This window comes from Halichoerus grypus, chromosome 8 (genome assembly GCF_964656455.1).
Source record: "Halichoerus grypus chromosome 8, mHalGry1.hap1.1, whole genome shotgun sequence".
In the NCBI taxonomy this organism is placed as follows: Eukaryota; Metazoa; Chordata; class Mammalia; order Carnivora; family Phocidae; genus Halichoerus; species Halichoerus grypus.
Genome location: NC_135719.1, coordinates 67596034 through 67614497, shown reverse-complemented (window position 1 = coordinate 67614497; position 18464 = coordinate 67596034). Strand labels below are relative to the sequence as shown.

Here is an 18464-nt window from a genome sequence, read left to right as displayed (position 1 = left end):
ATACCCAAAATTAGAAAGATGAACCATATTTTAAAGTACCATGTATCCATTTCTGGCTTCTTACTCTTGTAGGTTATCAATATGCATCTATTTACATGTATGTGTTTTAACCTAATAGTATCCAATGATTTTCAATATATCTATAGAATTAGAGAGTTAGCGTATTCAAAGGTAATATATTATTCCAGCATGTTAATGTACCAAAGTTTGTTTAATCTCTCCCAGTTGCTGGACTGTTGTAGGAGTTTTCCTTATCATTCTGTTATGAATACCAGCTATAAAAACCTTTATGCAAAAAGGATTTCTCCCTCTTATGTTATTTCACTGGTGTATATTCTCAAATGTAGTATTCCTGAGACAGAATGTTTTGTTGCTTTTATCACATATATGAAAGATTGCTTTCTGAAATGGTTGTACTAATTTATAATGTAAATATTTTCCCGTACCCCTACCAACATTGGCCTTTATAACTCGGACTTAATTTTGCTAGTATAGGAATAAAGTACTACCATATATACATATAAGAAGTTTAATTGTACTTTTAATGGTGAAAGTTAACATTTTTCTGTATATTTTGTAACTATTTGTTTCTTTTTGCACGAATGGTGTTATTTGTATTCTGTGACCACTTGTCCAGTGAAAATTCCCAATCTTTATCTGTTCTGTTCCTTCACCTTTTTTCTTGATGATTCCATTCTATCTTATTTATTGGTTCCTTCCATTCTTGTTGTTATTATGGTTTAGAACTCTTACAGTTGTGTTGAAAATGCTGTCTATTGGATGAATCGTCTGCTGCCACTCCTTATCAACTCTCATAATTCTAGGTTTTCTCATCTGTTACTATATATTGGTCTCATGGTTTTCTCTTCTATAATGTTTTTTCTCTTCTGTGTTTGAAGTTGGCTTTGATAATTGTTTCTTTATAAATGTAATTTATAAAAATAATTTTTCATCTTTCTAATTTCTGTTACTTTAATTAGCTTTATCAGTATTCTTTATCCTCTATTAAAGATACAAATATTCTCAGAATTTTGACTGTGAGCTATTTTTATATCTGCTCTTTGTCTTTCTGTGCCCACTCTCTTGCTAACTGAATGCTTTATCTTTTAAATGTATGTTTTCAACTTCTAGACAACTTTGAGAAGTCAATCCAAGATAATATAGCCTAAAAGAATGACTTTGTAATTTAGTTTTCAGTGTGGACAACAGATCAAGGAGTTAAGAGCACAGCATGAAGAAAATATTAAAAAGTTAGCAGACCAGTTTTTGCAGGAACAAAAGGTAAATTTAAAAAATACTTAAATCAGAATATGTTCTTGTTATAAATCTTGTAATTTAGAAATTAAAATATGTACTTTTGTCATAAAACACTGTATTTTTAAATACTCTAGCTTGCCAATTTCTAAAAATGACTTGCAGTGTTTTTATTGCTGAGTAAATTAGACATCTGCAAAAATATAACCTCAACTCTTAAAACGAATTTTGAGTTAAATATTTTTGCTATTAATATATTTCTCAGACTGTAAAGTGGATACAACTTTATTGACAAATCAGTTACTTCTTATTTTATGCATTTGAGAAATAGGAAAAACTTGAGACACCTTTTCCTTAAGTATCAATCTCTGTTATTCTGAATTCCTTTCTTAAAACATAGAAATGAAACACTAGCCATTATTTTGATTCATATTTTTGGGGGTGGCAAATTCTTTTATTAATTTATCCATTTTCATTTGATACATATTATGAAGCCCCTGCTAGAAATGGAAGGAATTTGAAAATTACTGGTCATTAGGACATTCATTTTTTTGCACCTTGTAATCTTATCTGACTAACCATGTTTTGTAAAAAGTCTTGTGATTTAAAGAGAGATGGAATAGTGAAAAGTGGTAACATCTTACCTACAGGCCAAGAAGTTAAGGAAACCAGATTTTTGTTCTTAGCTAACTCACTATTTTAGAGCATGATATCGAGGGCAGTGTTCTTTCTCTATTTCATTTTTTCAATCTACAAAGTGGACTAACTGCTCCCATCCGCAGCCTACCTTGGAGAGATGTGAACATAGATTGTTGGAAGATGACAGGTCTGAGTGGGCTACCATCGCAGCATAGAGGCATTGAAGGCATTCCTGAGACACTGGGTGGCTAGAGGAGCATAGTAGAACACAAAAGGAAGAGAGGGGTTTGCTGTTGCAATTGCATTATTACAAGCGTAATAGATAAATAAGGGGATAAATTTACTCTCTTCTGTTCTCCCAAGAAGCACAGATGAGAGAGCTTTTCCATTTTTTCCAGGCAAGTGTGTACTAGGCTATTTTTATATTATTAATTGACTAATGTCCTCTCCAGTTCTTCTTTACCCTTATTTTGCCCTAAATGGAACAAAGTGGGAGGAATGGAGAGGCTTAGAGAACTTCTCCTTTCTAGGGTAGCACACCAGCCCTTACCCTTCAGGCCAGCTGCCTAATCCTACTCCCTATCCTTCATTCCCTGGTCTACTACCTTAATAAGTTGATTCTGTGAAATTTCAGTTGTTTTTTTTCATTGGAACAAATCTAATGGAAGCTATAGGAAACAAGTGTAAGTTGTAGTCAGGGATTTTATTTTTTTTAACCAAGCACATGCCTATCTTAGAACTTACTCTGATGAAGTGGTCAGCAAACTAAATCCCACCTGCTGCCTGTTTCCATACTACCCATAAGCAAAATACAGTTATTACATTTAAAAATGGTTGAAAAAAACCAGAGAGTATTTCATGACATTGGAAAATTATAAGAAACTCATAGTGTCTGTAAATACCGTTTTATTGGAACACAGCCATACTCATTTGTTTACTGCTTTCATGCTACAAAGGAGGAGAAATTGTTGTAGATCAGAGAAGACTAAGGAGACTATGAGAGCTTAAATGAAATATAGTATCCTGGATTGGATCCTGGAACAGAAAAAGGGCATAATGGAAAAAGTAGTGAAATCTAAATAAAGTCTGGCATTCAGTTAATGATGTACTAATGTTGGTTTCATAGTTTTGCAAATGGACCATGCTAATGTAACATGTTAACATTAAGGGAAATTGGGTGAGGGGTAATGACTTTTCTGTAAGTCTAAAATTATTTCAGAATAAAAAGTTTTATTTAAAAAATGTTCAGGTGGCCCCCTTACCACATCACTAACATTGCATTTAGAAAGCCATCTAATTTTATTAAGAATATTTGCTATTGTCCATTCACATAAAGGTACTATCTTTAATAATGCATCAAAGGGACAACGTCTTTATTAACTATTTTAAATGGAAAAGTATTTTTGAACAGTAATTTGTTGACTTTAAGTTTTGCTTAATATTATTTGTTTTATCCACATCTACAAAGAGTACTATAGAAATAGCCTTATGATATAGCATTATAGTGAAATGCACAGAGATGCAGGCTGCCTGTTCAGATTGTACCTCATAGATTTTCTTACCCTCGGCCCTCCTATTGACATGTTCAAAAATTTCAGTGTTATCATTTCACTCATTGAATATTAAGCTCAGAATTGGCTCCCAGGAAATGTGGGAGTGAGGAAGACTGTGGTTTGAATCCTTTCTCCACAATTCTCTATCTTGGTAACCTTGGATGAGCTACTAAACTTCTTTAAGCCTCAGTTTGACTTCATTATTCCCAAAACTGTTCACTTTACTAGAGGATAGATTTGAAAGCAGTTTGTAAACTATGAAGCACAGTGCAAATTTTTATTGTTAATTTTATCTGCCAGGCATACTGGAATACCTATACCTGATTGTCAAAACACCTTTTCTTCTTTATTGTGACAAATTCTTACAATTTGACTCGGTTTTTCTAGATTTCCTTTAGATTTTTTAGTACTATTGTTTTTTATAACATTACTAATGATTACATTGCATAGTGCTTTAGAGTTGACAGAGCATTTATATATGCATTAAATTTTAAGTAGAAGGACCTATGTGGCAACACAAGTATGTGTATTTAACTCCTTGCCACTCTCAATTTTCCACTGAGGCCACTCAACCAATATAAAAGCAAAACTGGCCCACCGATAGAATTGAATCAGGCCTAACCAGTTATCTGAAGATTCAAGTTTCCAAGGAGATGATTGGGTTAGAAACATGTTGGAAAGAATACTGACCTGTGTGTTGTTCTGCTGTTACTTCCTATGCTTGGATGGCCAGTGCACCTAGGAAGAAGTTTGCCTATTTTCCACCCTTATGTTTCTGCTTCTGGAAAAGCTTGGCAATGTCACTAGCCATCTATCACACTTGAGGGGGCACCCATGTGCCAGCCTCCTGTAGTCCACCATCCTGCTCGATTACAACATAGGCCTATAGAGAACCCACCCTGCCCATAGCACCTAGGATAATGCCCAACTGTAGGCCTCCATAGCAACCTCCAAGCAAGACTATCTTCTTGCAGCATCACTCCTTCAGCATAGCCAAAGAGAATTACCTCTGCCTAACATTTTAGACCATTTACTATAATCAGAGACTTTAAGAAGTGTTATTCTTTTATTTCATATTAGGTTTTAAAAACTGAACAGAAAATAATTTATATCCCACATCTCCAAGTGTTTGGAATTTGGACCCATGGTATATGTTTCAAAAAATGAACTGTTTCAGAACATTTAATTAGTAGTTGTGTCAATTATTTAATCTTTTGAACTAAAAAATATTTACTATTACCAAATCTTTATTTAACAGCAAAAGTCACACAAGTTTGAATCAAAAGATGGAAATGAATTGGGTATAAACAATCATGCAGTACCTAAAAACATTCCCAGAGTAGCTGAGAATGCTGCAGATAAGAATGAAGAACCCTCAAGCAATCATATTCCACATGGGAAAGGTATTACTATTTTGTTTTGTGTTAATAGGATATTGACTTTTCTACTCACTTTGAAGTGAACATTTTCAGTCATAAAGAATATTGCTTGATTTTAGTTCAGTTATGATTAGGTGTCAGTGTTGTTTCAAATTTGGATCTCTTGATAGAGAAGAAAAAAAGAGTAAATTGTTTTAGAGTTACAACTATGTCCAAAGCAAGATATAAAGATATGCAGTCAATGTAGCCTATTGCTTTAGAAACTGATTATTACATTCCTTCAAAACACTTTCAATTTATATAAGGGAAAAAAAAGAATTATTGGGATGCTTGGGTGGCTCAGTCAGTTAAGCGGCCAACTCTGGATTTTGGCTCAAGGACATGAGATCAAGCTCTGTATTGGGCTCTGCCCTCAGCATGAAGTCGGCTTGAGATTCTCTCCCTCTTCTGTGCCCCTTCCCCTGATCTGTCTGTCTGTCTGTCTCTCTCTAAAAGAAATAAATCTTTTAAAAAAAAGAATTATATCTTTTGTTACTTGGACAGAACAAATCAAACGAGGCGGTGATGCAGGAATGCCTGGAATAGAAGAGAATGACCTTGCAAAAGTTGAAGATCTTCCTACTGGTAAGTAAAAGTTATCAGAGTATTTACCCTACTCTCTTTGAGTAGAGGTCATAGTCATTTGAGAAAAGTCATAGATCTCTGGAAGATTTATATTTTCTGTTAATTAACTACCCATTAATTGCCAGGACTTGTTTAGGATACAACTGTTTTGGAAAATTTTGTTAAAGCACTTGTTTTTGTGTTGATAAAAATCAACCATATTAGAACATTTTCTTGACTCAGAGTTACTGCTCATGACAGTTACACTATGTTAGAGTCATTTGTGTTTAGTAAAAGTACATATGGCTCATATCTGTGAGACAAAATATGCTCCCAGATTGCTGTGTTGTTGGTGTGCTTTAATATGGCATGGTAATACCCTTATATAGGACTTGGCTTGTCTTTCAGTTAATTACCCCACACTTTCAATAGTTTATACCCTATTTTTCTTTTTCTTCTTTTATGGCCATTGCTGTTCAGTGTCTGTTTCTTTCTTCATTAATGTGTCTGCTTCTTATACATTTCCACTTTAAGTCACTACTGGTATTCTAGTCCTGTTCAGTGTTTTTTTTTTTTTTCTTTGTTTGTTTCTTTTGTTTTTCCCTTGTCTCTTTGTTTTTCTTGCTATTTCTATGTTTCTTAGTTGTCATAGATACTCCTCCCTGCTGACTCCAATTTATTGTGGTGAAAAACTGGAAGTAACAGCATGTCTTTGATTTTTCTTGGCTATTTTTATTCCTTTTCAATCTTAGGGATCACTTCTGTGGTTGTAGGTCATTGTATGTGGCTGAAATTGCTGAGTGTCTGAGGTCCAAATGAATGAATATTAATCCTTTCATTTGTATAGTTTTGTTATCTTCTCACATTCTTTTATGTCTGTTCTTTGGGGTTTCCAATTCACCACAGTATATGCCCCTAAAATAAAGGTAAGGACAAGAGCAATAACAGGAATTTAAAAATGCAGAGTTAGAATGAGCATGATTTGTTTGTGAAGTAATGACGTTATCCAGTGATTCTTTTTTTTTTTTTTAAAGATTTTATTTATTTATTTGACACAGAGAGAGACAGTGAGAGAGGGAATACAAGCAGGGGGAGTGGGAGAAGGAGAAGCAGGCCTTGCAAATGGCAAGATTTCGTTCTTTTTGATGGCTGCATAATATTCCGTGTGTGTGTGTGTGTGTGTGTGTGTGTGTGTGTGTGTGTGTGTGTGTATACACCACATCTTCTTTATCCATTCATCTGTTGATGGACATCTTGGCTCTTTCCATAGTTTGGCTATTGTGGACATTGCTGCTATAAACATTGGGGTGCACATACCCCTTTGGATCACTACATTTATATCTTTGGGGTAAATACCCAGTAGTGCAATTGCTGGGTCGTAGGGCAGCTCTATTTTCAAATTTTGAGGAACTTCCATACTGTTTTTCAGAGTGGCTGCACCAGCTTGCATTCCCACCAACAGTGTAGGAAGGTTCCCCTTTCTCCGCATCCTCACCAATATCTGTCGTTTCCTGACTTGTTAATTTTAGCCATTCTGACTGGTGTGAGGTGATACCTCATTGAGGTTTTGATTTGGATTTCTCTGATGCCGAGCGATTTTGAGCACTTTTTCATGTGTCTGTTGGCCGTTTGGATGTCTTCTTTGGGAAAATATTTCTTCATGTCTTCTGCCCATTTCTTGATTGGATTATTTGTTCTTTGGGTGTTGAGTTTGATAAATTCTTTATAGATTTTGGATACTAGCCCTTTATCTGATATGTCATTTGCAAATATCTTGTCCCATTCTGTCGGTTGTCTTTTGGTTTTGTTGACTGTTTCCTTTGCTGTGCAAAAGCTTTTTATCTTGATGAAGTCCCAATAGTTCATTTTTGCCCTTGCTTCCCTTGCCTTTGCGATGTTTCTAGCAAGAAGTTGCTGTGGCTGAGGTCGAAGAGGTTGCTGCCTGTGTTCTCCTCTAGGATTTTTTTTTTTTTAAGATTTTATTTATTTATTTGACAGAGACACAGCAAGAGGGGGAACACAAACAGGGGAAGTGGGAGACGGAGAAGCAGGCTTCCCGCGGAGCAGGGAGCCGGATGTGGGACTCAATCCCAGAACCCTGGGATCATGACCTGAGCTGAAGGCAGATGCTCAACGACTGAGCCACCCAGGCGCCCCTCCTCTAGGATTTTGATGGATTCCTGTCTCACATTTAGGTCTTTCATCCATTTTGAGTCTATTTTTTGTGTGTGGTGTAAGGAAATGGTCCAGTTTCATTCTTCTGCATGTGGCTATCCTATTTTCCCAACACCATTTGTTGAAGAGACTGTCTTTTTTCCATTGGACATTCTTTCCTGCTTTGTCAAAGATTAGTTGACATAGAGTTGAGGGTCCATTTCTGGGCTCTCTATTCTGTTCCACTGATCTATGTGTCTGTTTTTGTGCCAGTACCATACTGTCTTGATGATTACAGCTTTGTAATAGAGCTGAAGTCCAGAATTGTGATGCCACCAGCTTTGCCTTTCTTTTTCAACATTCCCCTGGCTATTTGGGGTCTTTTCTGGCTCCATACAAATTTTAGGATTATTTGTTCCATTTCTTTGAAAAAAGTGGATGGTATTTTGATAGGGATTGCATTAAATGTATAGATTGCTCTAGGTAGCATAGACATTTTCACAATATTTGTTCTTCCAATCTGTGAACATGGAACGATTTTCCATTTCTTTGTGTCTTCCTCAATTTCTTTCATGAGTATTCTATAGTTTTCTGAGTACAGATCCTTTGCCTCTTTGGTTAGATTTATTCCTAGGTATCTTATGGTTTTGGGTGCAATTGTAAATGGGATCGACTCCTTAATTTCTCTTTCTTCTGTCTTGTTGTTGGTGTATAGAAATGCCACTGATATCTGTGCATTAATTTTATATCCTGCCACTTTACTGAATTCCTGTATGAGTTTTAGCAGTTTTGGGGTGGAGTCTTTTGGGTTTTCCATGTAAAGTATCATGTCATCTGCAAAGAGTGAGAGTTTGACTTCTTTGCCGATTTGGATGCCTTTTATTTCTTTTTGTTGTCTGATTGCTGAGGCTAGGACTTCTAGTACTATGTTGAATAGCAGTGTTGATAATGGACATCCCTGCCATGTTCCTGACCTTAGGGGAAAAGTTCTCAGTTTTTCCCCATTGAGAATGATATTCGCTGTGGGTTTTTCATAGATGGCTTTTATGATATTGAGGTATGTACCCTCTATCCCTACACTCTGAAGAGTTTTAATCAAGAAAGGATGCTGTACTTTGTCAAATGCTTTTTCTGCATCTATTGAGAGGATCATATGGTTCTCGTTCTTTTTTTTATTAATGTATTGCATCGCATTGATTGATTTGCGGATGTTGAACCAACCTTGCAGCCCAGGAATAAATCCCACTTGGTCGTGGTGAATAATCCTTTTAATGGACTGTTGGATCCTATTGGCTAGTATTTTGGTGAGAATTTTTGCATCCATGTTCATCAGGGATATTGGTCTATAGTTCTCCTTTTTGATGGGGTCTTTGTCTGGTTTTAGGATCAAGGTAATGGTGGCCTCATAAAATGAGTTTGGAAATTTTCCTTCCATTTCTATTTTTTGGAACAGTTTCAGAAGAATAGGTATTAATTCTTTAAATGTTTGGTAGAATTCCCCTGGGAAGCCATCTGGCCCTGGGCTTTTGTTTGTTGGGAGATTTTTGATTACTACTTCAGTTTCCTTGGTGGTTATGGATCTGTTCAGGTTTTCTGTTTCTTCCTGGTTCAGTTTTGGTAGTTTATACATCTCTAGGAATACATCCATTTCTTCCAGATTATCTAATTTGCTGGCATAGAGTTGCTCATAATATGTTCTTATAATTGTTTGTATTTCTTTGGTGTTGGTTGTGATCTCTCCTCTTTAATTCATGATTTTATTTATTTGGGTCGTTTCTCTTTTCTTTCTGATAAGTCTGGCCAGGGGTTTATCAGTCTTATGAATTCTTTCAAAGAACCAGCTCCTAGTTTCGTTGATCTGTTCTACTGTTCTTTTGGTTTCTATTTCATTGATTTCTGCTCTGATCTTTATTATTTCTCTTCTCCTACTGGGTTTAGGCTTTATTTGCTGTTCTTTCTCCAGCTCCTTTAGGTGTAGGGTTAGGTTGTGTAGTTGAGACTCTTCTTGTTTCTCGAGAAAGGCTTGTATTGCTTTATACTTTCCTCTTAGGACTGCCTTTGCTGCATCGCAAAGATTTTGAACAGTTGTGTTTTGATTTTCATTTGTTTCCATGAATTTTTTAAAATTCTTCTTTAATTTCCTGGTTGACCCATTCATTCTTTAGTAGGATGCTCTTTAGCCTCCATGTATTTGAGTTCTTTCTGACTTTCCTCTTGTCATTGAGTTCTAGTTTCAAAGCACTGTGGTCCGAAAATATGCAGAGAATGATCCCAATCTTTTGGTTCCGGTTGAGACCTGATTTGTGACCTAGGATATGATCTCTTCTGGAGAATGTTCCATGGGCACTAGAGAAGAATGTGTATTCTGTTGCTTTGGGATGGAATGTTCTGAATATATCTGTGAAGTCCATCTGGTCCAGTGTGTCATTTAAAGTCTTTATTTCCTTGTTGATCTTTTGCTTAGATGATCTGTCCATTTCCGTGAGGGGATGTTAAAGTCCCCTGCTATTATTGTATTGTTGTCAATGTGTTTCTTTGCTTTTGTTATTAATTGGCTTATATAATTGGCTGCTCCCATGTTAGGGACATCGATGTTTACAATTGTTAGATCTTCTTGTTGGATAGACCCTTGAAGTACGGCATATGTCCTTCTTCATCTCTTATTATAGTCTTTGGTTTAAAATCTAATTTGTCTGATATAAGGATTGCCACCCCAGCTTTCTTTTGGTGTCCATTAGCATGGTAAATGATTTTCTACCCCCTCACTTTCAATCTGGAGGTGTCTTTGGGTCTAAAATGAGTCTCTTGCAGGCAGCATATCAGTGGGTCTTGTTTTTTTATCCAGTCTGATACCCTGTGTCTTTTGATTGGGGCATTTAGCCCATTTACATTCAGGGTAACCATTGAAAGATAGGAATTTAGTGCCTTTATATTGCCTGTAAGGTGACTGTTACTGTATATTGTCTGTGTTCCTTTCTGGTCTATGTTACTTTTAGGCTCTCTCTTTGCTTAGAGGACCCCTTTGAATATTTCTTGTAGGGCTGGTTTTGTGTTTGCAAATTCCTTTAGTTTTTGTTTGTCCTGGAAGCTTTTTATCTCTCCTTCTATTTTCAGTGACAGCCTAGCTGGATATAGTATTCTTGGCTGCATATTTTTCTTGTTTAGTGCTCTGAATATAACATGCCAGTCCTTTCTGGACTGCCAGGTCTCTGTGGATAGGTCTGCTGCCAATCTAATGTTTCTACCATTGTAGGTAACATACCTCTTGTGCCGAGCTGCTTTCAGGATTTTCTCTTTGTCTCTGAGACTTACGAGTTTTACTGTTAGATGTTGGGGTGTTGACTTTATTTTTATTGATTTTTAGGGGCTTTTCTGTGCCTCCTGGATTTTGATGCCTGTTTCCTTTCCCAAATTAGGGAAGTTCTCTGCTATAATTTGTTCCAATATACCTTCTGCCCCTCTCTCTCTTTCTTCTTCTGGGATCCCAATTATTCTAATATTGTTTCGTCTTATGGTACCACTTATCTCTCGAATTCTGCCCTTGTGATCCAGTAGTTGTTTATCTCTCTTTTTCTCAGCTTCTTTATTCTCTATCATTTGGTCTTCTATATCACTAATTCTGTCTTCTGCCTCACTTATCCTAGCAGTTAGACCCTCCAGTTTTGATTGCACCTCATTAATAGCCTTTTTGATTTTGACTTGGTTAGATTTTAGTTCTTTTATTTCTGCATAAAGGTATTCTCTAGTATCTTCCATGCTTTTTTTCAAGCCCAACTAGTATCTTTATAATCGTCATTCTGAATTCTAGTTCCAGCATCTTACTAATGTCCGTATTGATTAGGTCCCTGGCAGTCGATTCTGCCTCTTGTTCTTTTTTCTGAGGTGAGTTTTTCCGTTTTGTCATTTTGTCTAGAGAAGAATAGATGAATGAGAGAACAAAATGCTAACAGGGTAACAACGACCCCAGAAAAATATACACTAAGCAAATCAGAAGAGACCCGAAACCAGGGGGAAAAGAAAGGGAAAGAAAGAAAGAAAAAAAAAAGAATATGATCAGGCTGATGAATAGATCAGAGCCACACACTAGATTTTGGGCATATTTCGGTCTGTTAGAAGCAACTGCCTCCCAAAATTTTAAAGAAAGAAAAACTTACATATGTACAAAAATAAGGGTAAATACAATGAAGGGATGGAAAATGATTGTAAAGATGAAAAGTATAAAAGATTTTATAAAAGGAATTGATAAAGAAGTTGGTTGAAAAAAGAAAGAAGAGAAATTAAAAAAACAAAAACAAAAACAAAAAAGGGAGAGAATGTGATCAGGCAGGAGACTAGAACAAAGCCATACACTAGAGATTTAGGATATATTTTAGTCTGTTAGAAGAAACTGTATCCCAAAAGTTTAAAGAGAGAACAACTTATATATGTACCAAAAATAAGGTTAACTGCAATGAAAGGATAGAATATGGCTCTAAAAATGAAAATTAGAAAAGATTTTTAAAGAAGGGATTGATAAGATTTTGGTTGAAAAGGGAAAAAGAAAAAAAAAAAAGATAAAAATTAACTTTGAAAGACTAAAGAATCCTGAGAAAAAAAGCCATGAATTCTGTGTGCTATATTCCCCTAGTGTTGGAGTTCTGCTGTTGTCATTGATCGATAAACTTGGTCTTGGCTGGCTGTTCTTGCTGATCTTCTTGGGGCGGGGGGGGGTTGCCTGTTGCAGTGATTCTCAAATGTCTTTGCCGGAGGCGGAATTGTACCACCCTTGCCAGAGGCCAGGCTAAGTAATCTGCTTGGGTTTGCTCTCAGTAGCTCTTGTTCCCCGAAAGCTTTCCCCACAGCTTAGAGGCGGAGAATGAAATTGGCGGCCTTCCAGTCTCTGGTCCCAGAGGAGCCAACAGCTCAGGGCCCCACTCCTCAGTGAGCCCCCAGAGAAAAGGCAGTCAGTCACTCCCATCTCCCCAGTCTCCAGCCGCACTCCATGCTCACCTGGCCTGTGACTGAGCATTTCTGTCTCTGGCACACAATCCCGTTTGGAGTCTCCAAACCCAGCAGATTCCTGTGGTGTGCCGCTCCTCCCCAGGGAGGAAGGGGTGTCTCCCCGGATCTGCCACTTGTTGGGTCCCTGCTTCCAGAAAGTGGTCGCTTTTCTGTTCAGAGAGTTGCTGCTATTCTTTTCTTTCATCTCCTGTTGAATTTGTAGGTGTTCAGAATGGTTTGATACCTATCTAACTGAATTCCTGGGACCAGATGAAATTTAGGTCTCCTACTCCTCCGCCATCTTGCTCCTCCCAGACCATGTATTATTATTATGAATTTTGCAGCACTTACTTTGGTCCTAGACTTACTGAGCTTTGAGCTTGATTAATCTCTTTTACATTGCTCTTGTTTGTTTTTTAACTTTCACCCAAAGTTTTGCCAAGGATAAACTGCAGGTTTTTAGTATATAGAAGCACCCTGTTGAGATAATGAGCAAGGGTTGTTTACCTTCTTGCATGCATTTATTTTTGATGTCATATATATACAAAAATATATTTGCATTGAAATTTATAATTTTTAACCTCTTTTGTGCATAGTTTTCAAGTTAAAATTTTATCATTGCTACTTTAAATGCGTAGTGTCTCAATTTATTTTCTCATTTGTCCACTATCATAATTTATTACCTGGCCACCAAGGAATTCCAGAATTAGAGTTAAATGAAATGGGAATGCAGAAGGTCTTAAAGATCTTATCTTGACCATTTTTAGGTATATTGTGCTTACCAGACAGCGGTTTTCATATGTCTTTCATACATGAACCACTTTAGTAGGGCAAAAATCTTATCTTGCTGCTTCTGCTTGATTAAAAAAAGCATACAACCGGGGCGCCTGGGTGGCTCAGATGGTTAAGCGTCTGCCTTCGGCTCAGGTCATGATCTCAGGGTCCTGGGATCAACTCCCGCATCGGGTTCACTGCTCAGTGCAGAGCCTGCTTCTCCCTCTCCCTCTGCCACTCCCTCTGCTTGTGCTCTTCTGTTTATCTCTCTGTTAAATAAATAAATAAAATCTTTAAAAAAAAAAAAGCATACAACCATTTCATTGGAATGAATAGGGATGAACAATGCTACTTTTGATGAGATGCCAACAAATTCATATCTGATTTTTATAGTATGAATTTGCCATATTGATTCATATAACGGTTGCAGCACTGTAGCTTAGAACTGGGAGGAACACCAAAAAATGTATACATTTTGTGTAAATTTAGCATTAATGCCAAAAATATTTATATGTAGACACTGTCTACACTGTCGTGGCTGATTAGAGGCCATCTTTTGGCTTAATTTTTCTTCATATTTGATTTTCCATAATTTGAAAATGATATGCTCTGATGTTGTCTTTTGGGGGCTCTTATTAATGCCTGGTGTTCTCTGAGTTTCCTGGACCTGCAATTTAGTGTCTGACATTAATTTGGGGAAATTCTCAATCATTATTGTTTCATGCCTTTCTTCTGTTCTTTTCTTTATTCTCATTCTAGTATTCCCATTATGCATATGTTATACTTTTTGTAGTTGTCTTAGATATTCTGTTATTTTTTCACCATTATTCTCTTTGCTTTTCAGTTTTTGAGGATTCTGTTGATAGATCCTCTAGCCCAGAGCTTCTTTCCTCAGCTGTGTCCAGTCTACTAATGAGCCCATCAAAGGCACTCTTCCTTGCCGTTGTAGTGTTTTCTTATCTCTAGCATTTCTTTTTGGTTCTTTCTAGGATTTCCATCTCTCTACTTACATTGCCTATTTGTTCTTGTATGCTGTGTACTTTGTCCATTAGTCTTTAGCACATTAATCGTAGTTGTTTTAAATTCCTGGTCTGGTATAATTCCTTCTTTGATGCTAGTTCTGTCTCTTCAAATTGTGCTTTTTTGCCTTTTGGTATGACTTGGAATTTTCTGTTGATAGACATGATGTATGAGGTAATAGTTACTCCTGTAAGTAGGCCTTTAGTAATGTGGTAGTGAGGTGTGAGGTAGTGAAGAGTGTGAAGTGTTCTTTAGTCCTATGATTTCTATTCTTTTAGAGCGAGTCTATGCCTCTGGTCTGTGAACTTCACAATCTTTTTCAGTTTTTTTCCTTTCCCTTAGGTGGGGCAGGATGGTTAGAGTGGGCTGAAGTTGGGTATTTTTCTAATTAAGGTCACTTAGGCTCTGATAATACCCTAGCAAATTAGGCTCTGTTTACCTAGTTTCTCCCGCGGGCAGGCCTTGTTAAGAACAAAGTGCTCTGGTGTATTTCAGAATGGTTCCTTTTCCCTTCCTCCTGCCTGAGGGGATTTTTTTCCCCCACTACTTACTGTGGGAATATAGTTGAGGTCCTGGAGGTAAATCTCACAATATTGTGGGGAGCCTCCCTATGACTGGGTCCTCCTGGAATTTTTTACTCTCTCAGTTATCCACACTGAGGCTTCAGTGAGTTGTCCACACTGAACATCAATTACAGTTCAGGTTTTCCTGCCCTGGCACTGGTTCCAGTGGCCATTTCTGCTCACGAGTCTCTTTCGTAAGCTGTGACTTACTGTATTCACCTTTCTGTCTCTCTGTTCTTAGGGACAGTGGTCTGCCCTGTGTCCTCTTCTGTCCTATCCAGAAGACTTGTTGATTTTTCATCCTGTTTAGCTTTTTACTAGTTATGATAGTGTGGCAACCCCTAAGCTCCTTACATGTAGAACCAGAAACCGGAAGTCCCCTGGATTAATTTTTGAGCCTCATTAAACTGTTGGTGCTTTGCTTTGAAAATCATTGTGTATAACAGTTACCCTTAATTATTTAGGTATGTATCTTGAGTATAAAGATTGTTTTGATATAGTAACTGGTGAAAAGAAACTTTGAGCTGTGTAGTCAGTCAGATGCAAAAAGGAAAGCTATGTCATGTCTTTGTACCTTGAGCTCCTAGTATGATGCCTTACACATAACAGGGTCCCAGTAAATGTGTATGCTTGAATTACCAGAATATCCTTAGTGGTGGCGCAGTGGTATCTGGAAACAAACTGCCAGGACTCAAACCCATGGCTCCCATCTTTTAATAGGTGTGTGACGGCCATTTATTTGCTCTTATCCTTATCTGTGAAGTAGGATAACAACAGTTCCAACCTCATAGTATGAATGTGAGATTTAAATGTAAAGCACGTAGGACAGTGCCTGGCACATAGCCACTGCTATACAAATCTTAGTTACAATTGTTATTATTATGATTATTGCATATCATTAGAAACATTTGTTATCTTCTTGTCATTCCTTTTACTGAGTGTTGTCTTTTTCTCTCTGAAGTAGTCTATGCCAAAATTCTTAATGCCTGTGCAAGTTCTGGTATATATGTGGAGTCCCTAATGGCTGTAGATGCAGTGACCACACAGCAGAAGTAGAGAAAAGAACACATCCTTGTCATTTTAAAATAGGTTTTTATGTGTTGTTTTATTTATGATAGCCAAGGTTATACTAGAAACTATAACGGAGCAGGGCTGAACTGTCTTAAAAGGTAGCTCTGAAACAGGCAAGAGGTATATAGCATGTGCCTATGATTAACATGACATTTCAGCTTCTGAGCTTCCCAAACCATAGAGCCAAACCTCAGTGGGTTTTGTTTGTTTTTAATGTTGATTTGAGCTAGTCACCAAGATTTTGTAGGAATCTTATAATTTAACCTGTTACCAAACACTTACCTGGATATTTATCTTTATGCTGTTTTAGACACCTGTTATGTTAGACAGTTACATATTTATATCACTAGTTTTTAAACTTTTTAAATTAAAAAAACATTCCAAACATAAAATAAAACAGAGAATAATATAATGAATAGCGAAGTACCTACATCTCCGCAAAAGAAAGCCACAAAAATAACATTACATTTTGCCACATTTGTTTCAGATATTTCTGTTATTGATGTTATTATTAAAGAAATAAAACATTACTGATAAGTTGAAGCCTCCTTGTGTACCCTCCAGATCCTATTCCTGTCTCTTCTTCCCCAGAGGTAACTACTATGCTGAGATTGGTGTGTATCAATTTCCGTACATGTTTTTAGGCTTTTACTGCATTTGTAAACATCTATAAAACTATAAAGTATTGATTTGTTTGCTGCCTTAAACTTTAAATAGTGTCTTATTGTGTATATTATTCTATAACTTGTTTTTTCCCCCTCAGTTTTATGCTTCTGCGACTTACCCGTGTCATACCTGTGGCTTTTAACAGTTATATTTATTTCATTGTATAAATATACCATGATTTATTATTTGCATATAATAAACATTAAGACTGCTTTTAGTTTTTTGCTATTTCAAATAATACCACAGTGGATGTTCTTGTTTATGTCTTCTTATGCATATGAGAGTCTCTAGTATCTAGTCTCTAGATACTAATATTTAAGTAGTATATTGAGTTACAGAGGTGAGCCTGCTACTGGCTAGAAAACATGACTAGGGATCTAACTGTCCCAGGCCCTCCTCAGTCACTGAGAGTTGAGGAGATCAATAGCTCAGCACAATGGTTGCAAAACTGTGTATAAGAGTATGAACTTAAAAGTAGAATTCTTGCATCATAGAATATCTTTATCTTCAGTAATATCAATTTACACTTCTGCTGGTAATATATGACAGTTTCTGTTTATCTACATCCTCACTAACGTTTGGGTTTGCTGTACTTTAATTTTTTGCCAATCTGACAGTTATGAAATACTATCTTATTTCAATTTAAATATGCTGTGGTACTAGTGATATTAAGCATCCCTTCATATGTTAGCCATTTTGGTTGCTGCCTTCTATGAATTACCTGGTAATCATTTTTGTCAAATTTTCTATTGGATTGTTGGTATTTTCCTTATTGATCTTTAAGAGTTCTTTAGGAGTATGTAATCCTCCTCCATGTCATGCATATCAACAGAGAGAAAAATCTTATTTCTTACTTGGAAACTTTTTTCTAGTTTTAAGATCCAGTTAACCTCATAGTAAAAATTGCCTCTAATGATTTACTTTGGGGAAAATCCTGATAGATACAAAGATTTTTATGTACCTGAACAATTGGAAGTTCTTTTCTAATTAATAACTTAGAAAAAGTTACTCCTTTTGGTTTATAAATGCATATTAGATAGAGCTGCTTTATTTATAAAATTAATTTTTTGGAATAGAGGCTTTTGGCCTTGGCTGTATATTGGAATCACTAGGGAGTTAAAATAAAATTATGCCTGGGTCCCACTCCAGAGATTTTGATATGTTTGGTCTGAGATGCAGCTTGGGCACTGAATGTGTAAGTGTTCCTTAGGTGATTGTATTATGTAACTAAGGTTGAAAACCACTTCTCTTGGAGGAATTTTCTAGATCTACACTGTCTAATACCGTAGCCACTGGTCACATGTATTTATTTAATTTCATTAAACTTAAATAGAACTAAAAAATCAGTTCCTCAGTCAAACTAGTGCTTTAAGTGCTTAATGGTTGCCTGTGGGTAGTGGCTACTATAGTGGACAGCACAAGTACAGAACATTTTCATCATTGCAGAAAGTTCTGTTGAATAGTGCTGTTCTAGATGGTAATAGTGATTACCCTTGGGAAAGAAGACTGAGGACAGAGATAAAAAGGTGACTTAGTTTTCATCATACAATCTTTAGAACTTTTTGGATTTTGGTTTCAAAATTTCATAAGGTAATTTCATAAATTACCTATTTAAAAATAAATAATTTTTTAAAAATTAAAGAGAAGTAATTATAGTGATATTTGAGAGGAGAAAAAATAAAAGATTATGCTTTTTTTTTTTTTTTTTAAAGATTTTATTTATTTATTTGAGAGAGAGAGAATGAGAGAGAGCACATGAGAGGGGGGGAGGGTCAGAGGGAGAAGCAGACTCCCTGCCGAGCAGGGAG

The 18464-nt window shown here is 36.4% G+C and overlaps 1 protein-coding gene across 2 annotated transcripts in view; it reads left to right on the top strand.

Moving 5' to 3' along the window:
* Nucleotides 1-18464, top strand: part of GOLM2 (golgi membrane protein 2) — a 113231-nt gene that overhangs the window by 40643 nt on the left and 54124 nt on the right. For both annotated transcript variants that reach the window (XM_078079423.1, XM_078079424.1), the window contains exons 4-6: nucleotides 1191-1281; nucleotides 4705-4849; nucleotides 5369-5449. In XM_078079423.1, coding sequence (XP_077935549.1) covers nucleotides 1191-1281; nucleotides 4705-4849; nucleotides 5369-5449 — 317 coding nt within the window. The remainder of the gene's footprint in view (nucleotides 1-1190; nucleotides 1282-4704; nucleotides 4850-5368; nucleotides 5450-18464) is intronic.